This window comes from Colletotrichum jinshuiense, chromosome 1 (genome assembly GCF_051148585.1).
Source record: "Colletotrichum jinshuiense chromosome 1, complete sequence".
Taxonomy (NCBI): Eukaryota; Fungi; Ascomycota; class Sordariomycetes; order Glomerellales; family Glomerellaceae; genus Colletotrichum; species Colletotrichum jinshuiense.
The window spans coordinates 4,445,281-4,461,811 of record NC_139302.1 but is presented as its reverse complement, the minus strand read 5'-3'; the positions used below and the strand labels follow the sequence as shown (position 1 = coordinate 4,461,811).

General features: G+C 54.7%; 4 protein-coding genes across 4 annotated transcripts; 3 read left to right on the top strand and 1 right to left on the bottom strand.

Annotated features, from left to right (window-relative positions):
* Positions 1-3,052: 3,052 nt before the first annotated feature.
* EsH8_I_001151 (pyridoxal phosphate-dependent transferase) lies at positions 3,053-5,575 on the bottom strand (the record flags this gene model as incomplete). Its single annotated transcript, XM_083268564.1, has 2 exons — positions 3,053-5,448; positions 5,482-5,575. 2 exons carry the CDS (start codon positions 5,573-5,575, stop codon positions 3,053-3,055), a joined length of 2,490 nt encoding a protein of 829 aa, XP_083119002.1.
* A 793-nt stretch (positions 5,576-6,368) lies between these two features.
* On the top strand, positions 6,369-8,242 carry EsH8_I_001150 (AAA family ATPase CDC6; the record flags this gene model as incomplete). The annotated part of the gene is made up of 2 exons (XM_083268563.1): positions 6,369-6,417; positions 6,474-8,242. 2 exons carry the CDS (start codon positions 6,369-6,371, stop codon positions 8,240-8,242), a joined length of 1,818 nt encoding a protein of 605 aa, XP_083119001.1.
* Positions 8,243-10,530: 2,288 nt separating this feature from the next.
* On the top strand, positions 10,531-12,920 carry EsH8_I_001149 (uncharacterized protein; the record flags this gene model as incomplete). Its single annotated transcript, XM_083268562.1, has 2 exons — positions 10,531-10,983; positions 11,046-12,920. 2 exons carry the CDS (start codon positions 10,531-10,533, stop codon positions 12,918-12,920), a joined length of 2,328 nt encoding a protein of 775 aa, XP_083119000.1.
* Positions 12,921-15,943: 3,023 nt separating this feature from the next.
* On the top strand, positions 15,944-16,523 carry EsH8_I_001148 (uncharacterized protein; the record flags this gene model as incomplete). Its single annotated transcript, XM_083268561.1, has 3 exons — positions 15,944-16,045; positions 16,198-16,403; positions 16,496-16,523. The coding sequence occupies 3 exons, from the start codon at positions 15,944-15,946 to the stop codon at positions 16,521-16,523; spliced, it is 336 nt and encodes a 111-aa protein (XP_083118999.1).
* Between the last annotated feature and the right edge of the window lie 8 nt (positions 16,524-16,531).

Sequence of the window (16,531 nt, the reverse complement as noted above, 5' to 3'; positions counted from 1 at the left end):
TAGGAGAGAGCCTGGCGGTAGAACTTCACGCTGAGGCAAAAGTGTTGGGAACAAATGTCATGCTTGAATTTCGGCTGTACAGGACTCTAAATATCTGTAGAGAATCAAAAGGCATCTCTCCCTGCACAGTAACCCCCCACTTGCTGTCCCCCCTTGACATTTGGTCCGCTGCAAGATTCCCGAACCTGGATAATGGGGACAAATGTCAGGCTTGAATTTCGGCTGTTCAGGATAATGAATGTTCGTAGAGAATCAACAGTCATCCCTCTCTGAACAGAAACCCCCCACCTGCTGTCCCCCCTTTGACACTGGGTCCGCCGTACGAACCCCGAACCTGTAGATCGAGTATAGAGCTATTTTTAACGGCCACCAATGTGACCGTGTCAGAGAGACGCGACCAGCCCAAGCTCATGAAACCCACCAGGTTTCCATTCCAAGTGTTGACTCTACGTATCGGCACCCGTATGGGGTGGTGGTGTGAATCGTAGGGTAGGTCCTCCTCGGCCGAGTCCGAGATGCTGGCTCCGGAGCAAAGTAGCCTTTGCCGTGTCGCAGTCGTTGATATTGACTTGACAATGGCAAACTGCCCTTACTATCGCGCTTATCTCCTTCAGAGAGGACCCCACTTGGACGGCACTGGATAGGCAAACCGTAGCGACTCAAGCGCGGCGGTTATGCCTACCCCCGTCTGTCGTGATACCGACAGCGGTTGTGTCGCTCGATCTTTTTCGTCAGTTGACCACAAGTTGGCACGGCGGTTTTCTGACCGGACAGCGTGTAGCTGTCAGGACAAGTTTGAAGACAATACTGAGTACGCTGAACAGGTACTCATAAGAGTGGTTTCTCCGTTCGGGAGGCCGTTGGCCATCCACGAGGAGTCACTTCCTCCTCCAGGTGCAGGTTGTCCACTGGGAGGCAATCTCTTCCAAGGCATTCGATCGATGCACATGGTGTCAGCCCTCGTACCAGACACAAACCATTCTTCGTGTTGGTTCCGAGTACTCTGGGCCATCTAGCCCAATGTAGGGGTGCTGATGATGAGCCCTTCCGTCCACCGCTCAAAAATCGAGCGTAACTGGACTCGACGCCAAAAGGCGTTTCTTGGGTCGCCGAGGTGGAACTTCATCCATCCTCCCGTTCGCGCTGAGACTTCTTCCCATGCCGAGTTGCGAGCCCACTCATTCGATCCTCAGTCATGTCGTCGAGGACCGAGGCCTTTTAACGTCCTGCCCAGGACAAATCACGATCAAGGCGCCGTCCTTTTCCGTTTCCCTGTCCTGATACATTAGTCAGTGGGAGATCTCGGCGATGTTGGAGGGAGGTATTCCTAGACTCACTATTCGCGCCAGTTGGCAGACAAAAAGACCCGAAAATGCCAAAGTCCCAGACAAACATGTCATTATCGTCCAAGTCATCAGAATTAGGTAAGGTTCCCGTAGGTCTAATTACTGAATGAATGAGATGTAGTCGTACGTCCTGGTTGCCCAGCCTTGAAAACGTTACAAGTCTAGAGATCGTTACTGCAATATATTAGCTTTCTGCTGCAAGCCGGTCGATGGAGGCACATACCACATTTGACTCCATAACGAGAATCATAACCGTAATGCGAACCATATGGGATGCAAATGCCTCCTTATGTCGCTCATTGTTGCCTCAATGCAACTCCGTGGGGCCTTTTTACGTCCTGCCCAGGACGCCAGCGAGGGCAGGATGGGCAAACCCGGCATGGAAGGACCCGCAAAATCTCTGGCAACAAAACAAATAGCTGCCGAACGATGGCGGTGGAGATGTCTCCCCATAAAGCTCTGAGGGGGCCGCACGATATCGAGGTTGTCGCTACGCATGCCGATAGGCAGATAGCTCGTCTCGCAAGCTGGCCTCCCCAAGCCAGTCAAAGCATGGCGCCCTAGCAGCGACTATCCGATGTCAGCCCGCGCCTATGATGACTTATTGGTGCAAAAGGAACGAGTGGAAAACATACATGTTGCAAAAGCCATTAGGGCTATGATACCGCAGTATACCGCCAGGGAGTGCAGCCTTGTCGTTTTCGGAGAGGCATGTTCTCGTGGGAAGAAGCGGGATGGTGATTCATGGCGCACTTCGTGCAAATATCGCAGAGACGATAGATTAACTGAGGAAAGCTGGCAGCATCAAACGATTGTAAAGCCAAAGGAAGGAGCGAAGCAGAAACAAAACTGGCGGAACTGCCAGAGAATGAGTAACGTCATGGCGCGAGGGGCGCGACGTTGGTCGAAACGTCGTCTGGGCCACGTGTGGATCACATGGAAGTCCTTAAAGAGGGGAGGTGGGCATTCCAAAGGGTCGAGGGAACAGTCGGGAGCTGAGGCAACCGAGAGGTAGTGCCGCAGCGCCTTCTCCGACCTGTGACGGAAGCAGGAGGCGAGTAAAATGAGCCGGGTATGGATAAGGTGACTTGAGGAAGGTCCAGTTTGCTTTGAAGACGGAAGGAAGCAACACAAATGGAAGTAGGCAGTTTCACCAGCTTAGGCAGCTTTGGAGCTTAGATTTAGAGAAGCCTATCTATGCTGGCGATACGCACGGACGCGAGCCGACAGTTTAGGTCGGAGTTGCGGGGAGAACCCGCACTGTATACAGCACGGTGACGTATCAGTTCGGGAAGCCTGATCCGCTATTGTATTTTCCCAGAGCCCGACTTCCCAAGAACAATGGGGATTCCAAAAGCGCTTGTCGTGGGGAAGGCGATGTTCAGTAGCTTGCCAAATCAGGCAACACCTTCAGAATTTGGATACATTGTCCCATTCGAAAATATCTCTAAGTGTGACCCGGAATCCAATTCGGATGTCTGACCACCAGTGGCAGTGGCTCATAGAGCGAACCTGCGGAACCGTTGTGTTCGTTGCCCAGTCTCACACCACTCACACTCCGAGGGGCGGAGTTTGAACAGCTGGCGATATCAGGTATTAAAAATTGGGCCCGTCCCCATTAGCAATTACTCCTATTCAAACTGAAGACCACCCGGCTTCTGTTGTCGTAACACCTACACTATACTTCTTAACTATTCTACGCGGTCCTAATTCCCCAACGTCCTTAGGTCGACATTGACCGGATCGCCAACTCGTATAGTTGAGTATTTTACCTGCTTGGTTGTATGATCGGTGATTGGCTCGTGGCCCATATGTGTGCCGAAGTACACCTTGCCGTCGAACCTCCGAACCTTGGCCAACGCCATGAACGGCTCCAGATGTTTCTCGCCACTCTCTTGATCTACACAGACCATTTGGCATCTTCGGCAGGCCCCCATCGTTTTAAACTTCTCGCCGCCTATTGTAAGGCTTGTCCAGTTATCTTCTGCCCATGCAAGTTGTTCCGAGTTCCGAGTCGTTCCGACCAAGATGTTGGCTCGAAAAGTTTCTGACGGAACTGGTCTTCCATTATTTGCCCTGATTTCGCGGTTCAAGGCGTGTAAGCTTGCTGTATTGATCAATAGTATCGGGCTCTCATTTGAGAGAAGGATCTTTCTCGTTGTTTGTTCCGAGTCCGAGTCCGGCGGAGATGGGAGCTCTGGAAAAGCACCTGGGCAAACCCTCGAGGCTGTGGCTTTCATTTGCTCATGCTCCTGTATTTTGGCTTTTGAGTGACGCATGCTGGGGCCTTGGCCGCCTGCTGGGAATCGAGCCAACGCACATGGCACACCGAGGATGTCGCTGAAAAAGCCATTGATGTGAGGCGAGACATAGGTTTGTATGGTTATGTTGTCCCCGCACACCCGGGATGATCTCATACGAGACGGGCCCTTCATTCCGAATTGAGTCGTGTCTGCGGAGAGGGGCACCGAGATCTCATCAGGCAGATGCAACTTTTTCTTGCCACGAAAGGTGACCCGCAGCAGGCCTCGATCGAAATCGAGAATGGGTCTAATCAAAGCCATTTTCGGATATCGTTTTTGACTGAGCGCTTGCCCCGTTCCTTGATGAATAAGACACCACTCTCTGTCCCATGCTAGGCCTTCAGGCTTGACTTCCCATGTCATTCCCTGAGGCACGGAGTAGCCACCGCAGCTTTTGATGGGGTATACACTAATGCCCTGGACATGAAGTCCTGCCGATGAAGTTGCCGTCCCGACAGGATCAGCCTTGACACTAGGAGCCTCTTCTCGATAGAATTCGTCGACGAATGCAACCAGAAATTCGACATCAGACAAGGTGCTCATTGCGCCAAGACTTGCTCGTATAACACCGGTCGGCTTCCCAGCGATGATGTCTTGCTCAGTCCCGCAACGGAAGCCAGAAGAGAAATTCCTCCTCATCTCCCATGGATCCAGATCTAATGCCGAGGCAATCCCTCCCGGGCTGCATACGCCGCCGGTTCGAATGCACAAGTTCTTCAACGTTGCCATTTTCTCAAACTCGTACAAGCTGACCCAGGCACCAGCTGAGTTGTGAATATTGAAGGAAACCAGCGGCCCGCTTCCAGCAGAATCGGCGTCGTCATTAACTCTCAACGAGTAGATAGTGCAAAGCGGTTGTCCGTTGCCATGTCTGAGACTGGACAACCCCTCATAGAGACGACTCGTTAGAAAGGCTGTGTGCGATGCCACGCAAGCCATGCTCTCAAACAGCTCGGCGTGAACATCCAGAGCGCAGTCGAGCGCAAGGATGTTATGGAATGGAAGCGTCCCGTCCTCGAGCCTCTCATGCAAAAACATGGTTTTTGGCGAATGCCATCTTTCCTTGCCGCAGACCACCATGTCAACAGTGCCCCCGCCGAAATAGCGTCGGTAGTTGAATATTGGCTCGGCGTGTTTCCTGACAATCAGAGCCCCCAGATCTGGAAACCCAAATATCTTGTAAAGACTCAGAACGGTAAAATCGGGGGCATTAGCCGAATCACTAAGGTCTAATGGAGATGTCGCAACTAGCGAGGCGGCATCTAGCAGAGTGTAGACCTGCATGTTTGATGCAGCGGTCGATTGCCGCAAAAGAGCTGGCCATGATAAGGGGTAACGTCGCCCGTCCATGTGGGACTGAGCTGTGTAAGAAAAAAGCATGTGTGAATCTGAAAGACCCGAATCCTGAAAGAAGGGTTCCCCAGAAAACCACCCTTGGACATCGCTGTCCTTAACACAAATGCTTCTGCGCGCTTCCTCACGAACTCCCATAATGCTGGTGTGGCAGGCTTCATGGTATGCGAATGAAAACCCATCTGGCAGAGCCCGAAAGGCTTCAGAGACAAGCTTGATCCCGGCTGTGGCATTCGCGACGAAAACCAGATCGAACTCTTCGGGGTCAGCATTGAAGAAGCCGAGAAGTCTGAGGCGGATGTCCTCAATACGAGATGTGGTGTATTGAGAGGGCGAGGAAGCTGAATGCGGGTTGCCAAGAAGATTGGACATCATCACAGCAGAGAATCTGTCAATGAGGGACTTTGGGTATAGAGTTGATCCAGCATGGTCAAGATAGATTGAGTCTGTAGCTTGTTAGTGAGCTTAGCTAGTATGACCGCAGTTGCCGAGACTACCTTTCAACATGGGATACTCCCTATCCCTAAACGCCTCCACCTGGGAGTTGTACCCTCGCGTCCTTGCATCAGCCATGGCGACTGTTGACTGCTGGTAAAGCTATGGATAGATGGGATGGGAAAGCAAAGATGGCAATGCAAAAAAAAAATAAAAAAAAAAAATCGCTTCTCAGAATGGAGACGATGATGAATCCAGCCAGAAGGAACACGAGCGTCAGCCACGCCAGTGGCCCCGCGGCCCAGTGTCTAAGATATGCGCCGGATTAGGTGAGATGGAGAGTCCGCCAGAGCCCATATTCGTGGGATGAAGCAGGAAGAGACGGTCTGTTCCGGGGATTCACGATAGAAGAGAATTAAAACACAAGCTTCAGGAAGACAAGTGGCATTGTACGCTATCGATGGGAGGCGGTGGCGGCTTCGCCCGCCTTTCATGCTGAGATCACCGGGCACCTCCGCCGGTGTCTTGTCGATTGCCCCGTCGTCGGGGGAAGGAGGGGAAACACAGTGTGGCCAAGAATAACCGGAGCCAACACTGTGACGACGACTGGACCGTGCGTCGTTGTGCTTGGATCAGGGGAAGATAGGAGACGTGCACCGCGTATGCACGGGCGTTTGAAGCCAGAGTCGCTCGTGTTTAATTGAATCGCGAGAAAACGCGCTGCGCGACCCCTGCATCGCGTCGTTCCCCGGTCATCGCTCTGGCGCGCGCCTACCACTTAATTAAGACTCTGCAGTTCCACTTGCACCACAAGCTCCTACCCTCCATCTTCTCCTATCTCATGATCATTGGTACCCTGAAAGTACTTTCCACCTTGTTTTGTACAGTATTGCCAGTCACGATTGTCTACTTCCCGTAATCATCAGCAATAATGTCTCGTGCCTCACTCGGCAAGCGGACGAGGGCTACCCAAGACCAAGGTAAGCTCGACCAACCCTTCTAATTGCCAATGCACTCCTACTCACAGCATGTCCAGACGAGGTCCAGCTTCCCGCCAAGCGTACCAGGCGGCAGACTCGAGCTGCGTTGGAAAACGATGAGAACGCAAGTCCCGAGACAACCACGCCCGAGATCAATTGCCAGCTTGACGATGACGACGCATATGTTGAGCCGGCTTCAAAGCAGCTCAAGCGTTCCTCTTCCCAGACCTTCTCGAGGACGATCCCAATCACGCCTCAGACTCCAAGACACCGAGACGTCTTCGCCAATTCTCCCTCTACCCCTCGGCAGGTGGTCAAGTCTGCTGGCAAGCTCTTCCAGAGATTGACACCCCAGTCCCCGCTCACGCCAGGCTCTCTCCAAACCGTATACCACTCGGCCCGACAGCTATTTGCCCGGGGCGCCGATCCAGGTCAACTTGTTGGACGAGAGAAGGAACGGGAGCAGATAGCTCAATTTGTCCAACGATGCTCCTCTTCAACTCCGAACGGTTGTCTTTACGTCAGCGGGCCCCCAGGGACGGGAAAGAGTGCAATGGTCAAGGAGATCACAGAGCAATCGACAGACTTGACAACCGTACGTCGAGCATTCGTCAACTGCATGAGTGTCAAATCATCCAAGGACCTCTACAACACTTTGCTGGAGCTCCTGGGTTACGAAAGCGATCTCCCGGAGGCTTTGGCAATGGAGGAGCTGCAGAAAGTCTTTGCCACAAAGAAGAAGGGCTCACCTGTCTATCTGGTCGTCTTGGATGAGATTGATCACATCCTGACTATGGGATTGGAGAGCCTGTACCGGCTATTCGAGTGGTCTCTGCAGCAGCCTTCGCGACTTGTCTTGATCGGTATTGCCAACGCGCTCGACCTCACGGACCGGTTTCTGCCACGCCTCAAATCCAAAAATCTCAAGCCGGGCCTCCTTCCCTTCCACCCGTACTCGGCGGCCCAAATCAAGAGCATCATCACCACGCGCTTGATGACACTGCTGCCGAACGACAGCAAAGAGACATCTATTCCCTTTTTCCACCCTGCGGCTGTTGAGCTCTGCTCACGAAAGGTGTCGAGTCAGACGGGAGACTTGCGCAAAGCCTTTGAGATCTGCAGGCGGGCGCTTGATGTCGTCGAGTCAGAGACCAGACGACAACACGAGAACGAGGCTAGGGAGAAAGTTTTACAGATGACACCGTCCCGGAAGCCTCTTGGTGAAAATGCCAATATGGCCGTTTCTACCGGGTCCTCGAGAAGCGTCTCCCACGTCGCCGCAGCATCTCTGAAAGCCCTGACGGCAGAGAATGCACCACGGGTACTCTTGAAGCACCTGAACCAAGTCACGCAAGCAGCATTTAGTAACGGAACCAACCAAAGACTGAAGGCCCTCAACCTGCAGCAAAAGGCCGCGCTTTGCTCACTGGTAGCTTTGGAGAAGCGCAACCGTGTGGCAAGGATGGCCACCGGCTTGAATACCCCGACCAAATCACAGACGTTGGCACCTACTGTCAAATATTTGTACGATACGTATTCTATTCTTTGCACCCGAGACTCTGTTCTACACCCGCTGTCAAGCTCAGAGTTTCGAGAAGTCATCGGAAGTTTGGAGACGTTGGGCCTAATCAACCCTGTCGACGGAAAGACGGGTGGCCTTGTGGTGGCACAAACACCCAGCAAGAGAGGACGCAAGTCGGCACTTCCCACGGGAGAGGACAAGCGAGTGGCCAGCTACGTTGGTGAGAAGGAAATGGAGAATATTGCTGAAGGGGTTGGCGCAGGCATCTTGACCAGCATTCTCAGCGGCGAGGCGTTGGATTAATTGATGGACCAAGGCATAAATATCAGGAGTTTTTGGGAGACATTTAGCATTCTGCATGGGATCGGAGTCCGGAAAAGCATAGCACGTGGCGTTTTGGGGGATCTGTTGCGGATCAGTGGGCATGATCAGCAAGGCATAGGATGCCAGACCTTCATGCTTGGATATTGACGGACAGCTTGCCGGAAAGCACGGGGGAATCAACATGGTAGATCCTCGAAATAAGGGCATTGTGGTTGTGTGAAAAGGGTATAGGGACTAGACATTAATAGCATGATACCAGACGGTCAAAACGAAACAAGGCTTATTAAGCCAGGCGAAAATCAGCCGAGCCGCAAAGGTCCGGCGCACGCTCAGATGTGAAGTGAGTGAGACGATGAGGCGAAACGAGGATGAGGTGATGTAGGCTGGTGTCAGACGGGCGGGACGTGCCCCAGCCCGTTCTTACCGTCGGTGCTGCGCTGTTCCTAACCGGAGAATAAGGCGTTTCTCCCCTAAGCCAAGTATGTTCCAGGTTGCAACCAGATCGGGTGAGATCCGTAGACCCCCCTACAAACGGTGTGCCGGTGGAAGGCTTTGGGGCTCTTTCGCCCACCCACACACACACACACACACACACACACACACACATAGGAATACCATGTCTCCTTTGCCTTTGGCTTGCTTTTCCGACGGGAGGTCGACTGGGTGTGTGCCCAGGGAGAGGCACTTTACGGTTTTCACCTTTGACCTGATCTGAGGCGAGCTACGGATACGACTGTATGTAGTATACTCCTGACTGACGCCGGTTACAGGGGTGAATCGGGGTGTAGAGAGAGGTATTTCGGCCTGCATGCTCAGCGGACTCTGAAAGCGCAGGCCAGACAGCAACGTCCTCTGTAAGGAAGGCGAAGCGTCGAAGTGCCCGCACCCTATTTTTAACACTCACTTCTGACTGGACTGGAATAACCCGGAATGCTTCAAGTTCAGACTATCAAGTGGGTGGCCGTCTCGCCGAACTTGATCAGATTGCCATTGGTGGATTGGCGTCGCCCGACTCCATCGTATAGTAAGTAGGTGGAGGATGGTCCCGTCGGCCGTCGGCATTCAATACCACCTCGGGCACCTAGAAGCCATGCAAAGAATCGGTTGCACAAACAGGCAGGGGACCGGCATGTCTTGCTTTTCTCTTGTCTAGTGGTGCCAGTCCCGAGCAGGACAGCCAGTCACCTCACCGTCTCACGTGTTTCCTTTAAGTGCACTAGGTACTTCAAGTAGACCGCGTCAGGTACGTTCTAAATCCCTTAGTCAGACATTAGCCCCAGTGATGAGGCGAGCATGGCAAGGCAAGGAAGGCGCTTCATCTGAGCCGAGCTGAGGACGGGCACCGGGGCCATGTAGGTACCTGACAGTCTCGACTCTCTTTGTCCCCATCCGCTTTGTTCCTTGCCGTCCTTCCGCATTAGAATGGGGCCTTGTTCAGTGTTCGCGTTGGGCGACGTCCTCCACTGTCACATTGCCAATGACACAGGCTCCCTCCTCACCAAGAGTCCCAGGTTCGCCCGTCCACTGACCCCCCTTAGTACATCCCCGTCCCGCCTTAGACGGCTTCTCCCAATGTCAAGGTCTGGGAACCAAAGTCCGCGTCCGCGCAATATACATCCGGCGCACCATCCCATCTGTACAGTAATACACACTACGTGGCCCCGACACCCGTCCCCATTCTCTTGCCTCAGGCTGTTCTTCTCGTAATCCCCCCGGGCACCCACTGGCAATCTGAGACTGTGAACCCTCGAGATTTCCAGAAAAAGCGAAGCTTTCTTGGCAAGGCTCCCTCTTCGCTCTTGGCATATGCAACCAAGAAATCCGCTGCCAGCATCTCACAGATCCCAGCCTGGTATTCCATCATCAAATCAATTCCCCTCCCACTCTCATCGCAAGCTCAGGTCCCTTGACCGTTCCGACACACCGAGACCTCGTGGAGTCGGTCCAAACCCCGAGCAGCCGTTGCTCCCAACCTAGCCAGGTCTCGCTTCTCTCCCCCCCCCGCCGACAGCTGCAAGCCACTTTGGTGTCGCTTTGCGAATCCCCTCGTTGCATGCCGACGTCGAGGGTGCAATCGTCGCTGCCTTTGCTGCGCCCCCTCCCCCATCTCCGCCTATCGCCCACCTCCCGTCTCCGCCAAAGGTACTCCTCCACGTTCACCCCGTCCTCCACCGCTACCGACATCACCGTCATCACCACCACCACCCACCCCGACCCCGACCGATCCACGACACAGCCAAAGGCCCGGCCCGCAAGTCGTTGCATACATGGGCGCATATTCGCATTCAACCGGCTCCGTCGAAGAAACAACCTCGTCCGCTCGTTCGTTTTTCTCTCGCTTCGCCCTGCCCATCCGTTCGCGGTCGCGTAACCTCGCCGATTTCCACGTCCGCCCCGACGACCCCCACCGCCAGTACTCGGCTGGCGACCACGTCCATGGCGCCGTAGTCCTGACCGTAGTCAAGCCCATCCGCATCACCCACCTTACCGTTGCCCTACATGGCTACGTCCGCGTGCACAAGGGGCCCGCCATCAGCGAGCCTCCGGTCGCGAATCCCGCCCTGTCGGGTCGGTCATCGGCACAATACCACGGCAATGGCTACGCTTCACTTTTTCAGGACGAGCAAGTGCTCAGCGGCGAGGGGAGGTTGGAGGCTGGAAAATATGAATTCAACTTCGATCTAGTTCTCCCTGAAAAGGGCCTACCCAGCAGTATTGATGTATGCCCAGACCCCGCGATTAACGTGATGGAAAACGCATTGCTAACGCGCCGCACTCCCAGTTTGAACGAGGCACCATATCATACATGATAACAGCGACCCTGACGCGCCCAACTTCAATATCCCCGACAACGTCTTGCGATCGAAAAATCCAACTAGTGGAAAAAGTAGACATTGGGCCTCTCGCCCCCCCTCGTCCCCGAACCATCTACCTCGAACCGATATCCAAAAAATCGAAACGAAGAAGAACCGCTGGCAATGAAAAAGCGGCGGCGGCGGCAGCGGCGGCATCGACGGAGACGGCCGAGCACGGTTCCGACGCAGATCACCACGAAGCCGAGCGTACGACCGAATCACCATCGCCGACAGACGATCATTCGCACGACCCGTTAGAACATCCACAGAGCCCAACGCATACGGACATGCAGAGTGAAGTCAGTGGCGACAGTACCGTCAGCTCAAGCACGGGCATCAGTTTGGCAAGGGCGGAGCCTCAATTGGTCAGCTCTTCATTGACAAATTCCAAAATGCAAGCAGTCGACGAGAAGACGATCACGGCTACGATTGAGATGCTCAGAGGTGGCGCGTTGGCAGGAGACACGGTTTCAGTAAAGGTCTCGGTACAGCACATCAAGCGGATAAAGAGTATGCATGGTGTCATAGTCACCATGTACCGACAAGGCAGGATTGATACAGCACCGCCAGCCTCCATGTTCGCCGACATCATGTCAAAGGAAGAGACCCGCAGGCTAGCCAAGGAAGACTACTACCCACGGTCACGGACTGGCCTTGGTGGTCTTTCTCTGACCTCAACATCGTCTCTCAGCGTCTTCCGGAAGGATCTGTCCCAGTCGGTTGCTCCTCTGATTATCGACCCGGCAACGTTGGAGACGACAGTTACGGCTTCGGTCAAGGTGCCAGAAGACGTATTCCCGACCATCAAGGGAGTGCCTGGGGACATGGTGAGCTTCAAGTACCAAGTGGAGGTTCTGGTTGATTTGGGAGGCAGGCTCGCAAGTCAGCTTCAGGGCAGCGGGCAGTCGAGAGTGGCGCAGTACGCACCCGGAACTGGCGCTACCGATGGCAATAATGCGGTGCTCACTGCTTGGGGTGGCAACATGATAGACACGGATCGGTTACGGCGTGAAAAGGGAGTAATATCGGTCGTTTTTGAGGTTATCTTGGGCACAACGGACAGCACTAGGTTGCGCGGGCGGAGTAATACGTTGCGGACATATCAGATGCGTGAGGAATCACTCAGCAGGGAAGAAGTGTCCAGCCCTTGGCCGGTCGACGATATTCATGGGGATGACGGCGAGAGTTACTGGCCGCAAGGTGCCCCTCAGACACCAGGGCCCCTTAGCCGACAACCGACCATTACGATACAGCCTACGAGTCTACCAGAGGAGATGGAGGCGCCAGCTTACATACCTCCTCCACAGGTTGCGGATGAGGGTACTTTAACGGAGAAAGAGCGGGCACGGCGTCAAACAGAGAGACTCTTGCCGAGTCGACCGCCCCAGGCTTCGGAAGCGGGCCCGTCGGGGGCATCAGCACCGGAGCCGAATATCTACGACGCCGAGGATGACCCCCTGCCCGAAACGCAAACACACTGTGGTGAGAATGGTGAAGCTGAGCAGCCATCGGCGCCCACGCTGGATGATCTCTCCACAGCCCGGGAAGCTCGAACAGAAGACAAACAGGAGCTTGAGCGACAACGGTTGCTGAATGATGCCAGCGCCCCGCCGGAATTCCCAGAGGATTACGACGCCGGACCCAGCGCATCAGCACCGCCAGCGGATGTCGTCGCACCATCAGCGCCGATCCTGTCTGATGAGGACGGCTACGGGCGGCAGTACAGCTACAGAACAGATGCGGTCGCTGGACAGTCCAGCCACGCTGCAGGCTCGGAGCCACTGCCGAGGTACGAGCGATGATTTGGGTGGGACGAGCACGAGGGTATGAAAACCACGGTTGAATAGTGTATAATATGTGTGTGTTTTGTTGAGCATTTGCGAGTGCGTCATCTACAAGGTACTATAGAGACACAACTGTGTGAGACGATTGAGAGCGAAAATACAGCAAGCAATATGACGTTTATCAACCTCAAGTCCTTTTCCTGCGTGTACCAAGTCGACCGGCCGCATATGCGGAAGGCGGCCGCTATCCTTCTTGGCACAACTCCCGAGTGTTTGGCACGCTGCGCTGATCTTGCGCCCCCGCCGCTTGGCCGCGAACCATCTCAAGTTTGCGATAGATGGAGTGAAGAAAAAGAGGTCATACCTATCATATTCCGTACAACACATGCAGCAACTGGTGTTGTACAAATGCTGGGGGGCTCCACTCTGCCCTGCGAAAATGCTTGTCAAGGCTTGACAAGACGATCAAACGCACGCCCTCGTCGACGCAATGGTTCACCCTAGCCCGCCCCCCAATTTTTGTGATACGGGTGCCGAGATACCCGCGAGTGGGATCCTTGGGGGGGAAGGAGTCCCCCCTCCTCTTACCAAAATTTCTTTTTGTTGGTCAATTCAATTTGAGGCAGAGAAGCTGGCACCCAAGATGAGGATAGACCGAGGTGTCGGTTTGAACCGGGCTGGTTGTAATTGATTTGCACTCTTGCAAGAGACTACCCGACTAGTATTCGCGCCTGCGATGGACGGTGTGCTTACTCTGTACATTAGTCGCAGAGCGCAGAGGCCGAGGCGGGGGTTACGCGTGGATTAATTACGTCTCATGTGGCGCTGTCAGTCGAGCAGTGAGTGATGTGCTGCCCGGGGACCTGACGCGGCGAGGAGGGGAGGCAAGGGGAATGAATGGAATGGGGACTGGAAGCGAAGAGGGCCCCGACGGGGGCGGGCAGCCAGGCTTGTTCAGGGAAACATGGCGGCTTGTTGGTGCTAGTGCCGGTGTCGCTGATGCTACCACTTGCTGATGCTGCTGGTGCTGTAAGTGGACTGTGAGAGAGACACAGAACGGGACGGAGAGTTTGAGGCCCAGCCCGTCGAGACAGCCGTCGCCGCAAAGCTTGGCGCGCCTGGACCCCGTGTTTCTCAGCCCAGCAGGACCTGCATTGTTATTTTGTTTTTTTCTGCCTTCTTTCGTTATCTACCTTTTGCCAAGGAAGGAAGGTAGCTAGGGTCCGGGTAGAACAGAGCGAGCCGCCTAGGCGAATTGATTGGTGCGAGAGATTGTGAGGGAGCGAGTGTGAGGGTGAGAACGTGTGCGTCTGTGTTGTGTGCCGTTCGTTGCATTTCGACCAGCACGCGGCCCACGGGTATGCGGCATGGTTTCCCCCAATGTGGCTGAGTGAGTGTTGTTCACTTGTAGCAAGGCTTAGCCAGTTGGTGGTGGTGTGCGTCGGTGGGTGTGCTGCGCAAGTGGGAGATGGGATGTGGAAACGAAACGCGCAGCAACTGCCAACACCAGCAGAACAGCCCGACCGGCCCAATAAGTGCTTGTGGATCGCGACATGTGGATACATGTCAGCGTAAGCCGGGTTACTTGGCTGTTGTCGCCGGCACCGCGGTGGGTCTACTCGGATGCTTGATTCAGTGTCGGGGGGAAAAATCAGCGACTTCATTGTTCAAATGGCCGCAGCCTTTGGTTTGTTTGCTGCTTGCTGCGGTGCTGCGCCAGCGACTTTGATTATGATTTTGATCGGAATGCCAAGTCTCGGGCCGTCCGCGACCGTCTTTGAGTCTAGTCCTGTCCGGGGGAGACGAACGAGGTCAGTCGATGCGTTGGAATGTCTCGCGGGACATGGTCTTTAGTGAGCTTGTGACTGCCCGTGGGCGAATTGCAGTTCGGGAACGAATTACACGTGGGCAGAAAAGCATCAAGCACTTGCGAGACAGCGCCAGAGACTGGATTGTCACGCGTCGCTGGCAAACTTAACCCAAAGGTACTTTCGTATACAAAAGCACGGCTGCTTCCAAATATCGTCGAGGCTACAATTTCCGACGTTCATGCTACGGCATGCCCCGACGAATCTAGACAGGACTCTAGTCCGCCTTTAGGAGGAGAGTGGTGGCGGAGGTAACGCCCGAGCCCATGCGAATAAGCGTCTTCCAAGGGGGGGCGGCGGACCACCGTACTCTCATTGAGTTGGGGTAAAGCACTGCTTGCTCACTTCCGCGGCTGTCCAGTGTCTGTATGCAGTGCGTAGTAACGAGCGAGGAAATCATGGGACAAGGAATCGAGGCGAGGAACCGACCGGGGGGACTGACTGTGGGCGCATCATCACCACCGCCACCCGAGCAAGACACAGTGATTAGCCCATTACCTCTCCCCCGAATTGTGGCTGCGCTCCCAGGTGTCTCTGTCAGGTCTGCAAGGAACAGTCTGCGGTACGGAGAATCCGTGACCTGCTCGGGCCCATTCGCGGGTACCTCAATCTATCGCATCAGTTCGTAGAGTCATCGGGAGTACCTTGGGCTCCCCTTGCCGACGTATCCCCGCCCCGCACCTTGCGCCGCCGCCGTCGGTCCCTCGCTCGCTCATTCGACGCGGGACTGCTTGTCACTGGAGACCGAGCTAATTACGGCGTGTGATCTTGGTGGGCGAGAAAAGCTTCTACTTCCGGCCCCGCAGCTCATCGCTCTCCCCGAGCAGCGATGACAAGAGACCAAAAAGAAAAGGCTGTGCCGCGCTGGGTAAGGGTACCTAAGTACCTCCACCAATTTTGCCCAGCGCTCTGCTGCAGAGCAGGGGTGACCATCCAAGGTTTGGAGCTTGTCACTGGCCGCTTCGGGGCCCTTTTTATCGACACACGTTTCCGCCTTCTTCTACCCACCCTCCCAGCACGTCTCAAGAATACTTTTCACCTCCTGCATCTCTCGCATTGAAATCACCGGAGTTTCCATTCAAATCGGCCGTGGCTTTTCTCGTGCGCCTCACTTACAACCTCTGAATACCCTCATCGTTTCGGAACCGTCACGACAACAAAACACTCTTCACAATGTCCAGCCAAGACTACTACAACCAGGGTGGCAATGGTGGTTACAACCAGAACCAAAACTACGGTCCCCCTCAAGGCGGATACCCTCAGCACCCCCAACCTGTAAGCCTCGACCGCTCCCCCATCAGAGAATCTTTGCACCGCACCGCGCTCTGCGCCGCCATAGGCTTCGCAATGCATGCGCCCGACTCCCAACTGCGCGCAAAGAGAGGAAGAAAAAGCCAAACAGAGAAGAAACTAACACGAATCTCCAGTCCTATGGCCCCCCTCAAGGAGGTTACCAGCAGCAGCAGGGCGGCTACTACCCCCAAGGCGGCGCCCCTCCTATGCAGTACCAGCAGCAGGCCCCTCAGCAGGCGCCTCGTAAGAAGCAGGGTGGTGGAAACTGCCTGACGGCCTGCCTCGCCGCGCTGTGCTGTTGCTGCGTCATCGACGAGACGTGCGAATGCTGCGCAGAATGGTGAGTCCCGTCTCCCTCCCATCGCTTTCCCATTCTCCCTCCAGTCACCACTGTTACCATCGGCGTTACTGGATTGCTAACAACCATCATAGCTGCGAATGCTGCTTCGATATCTGCTAAACGCGAGG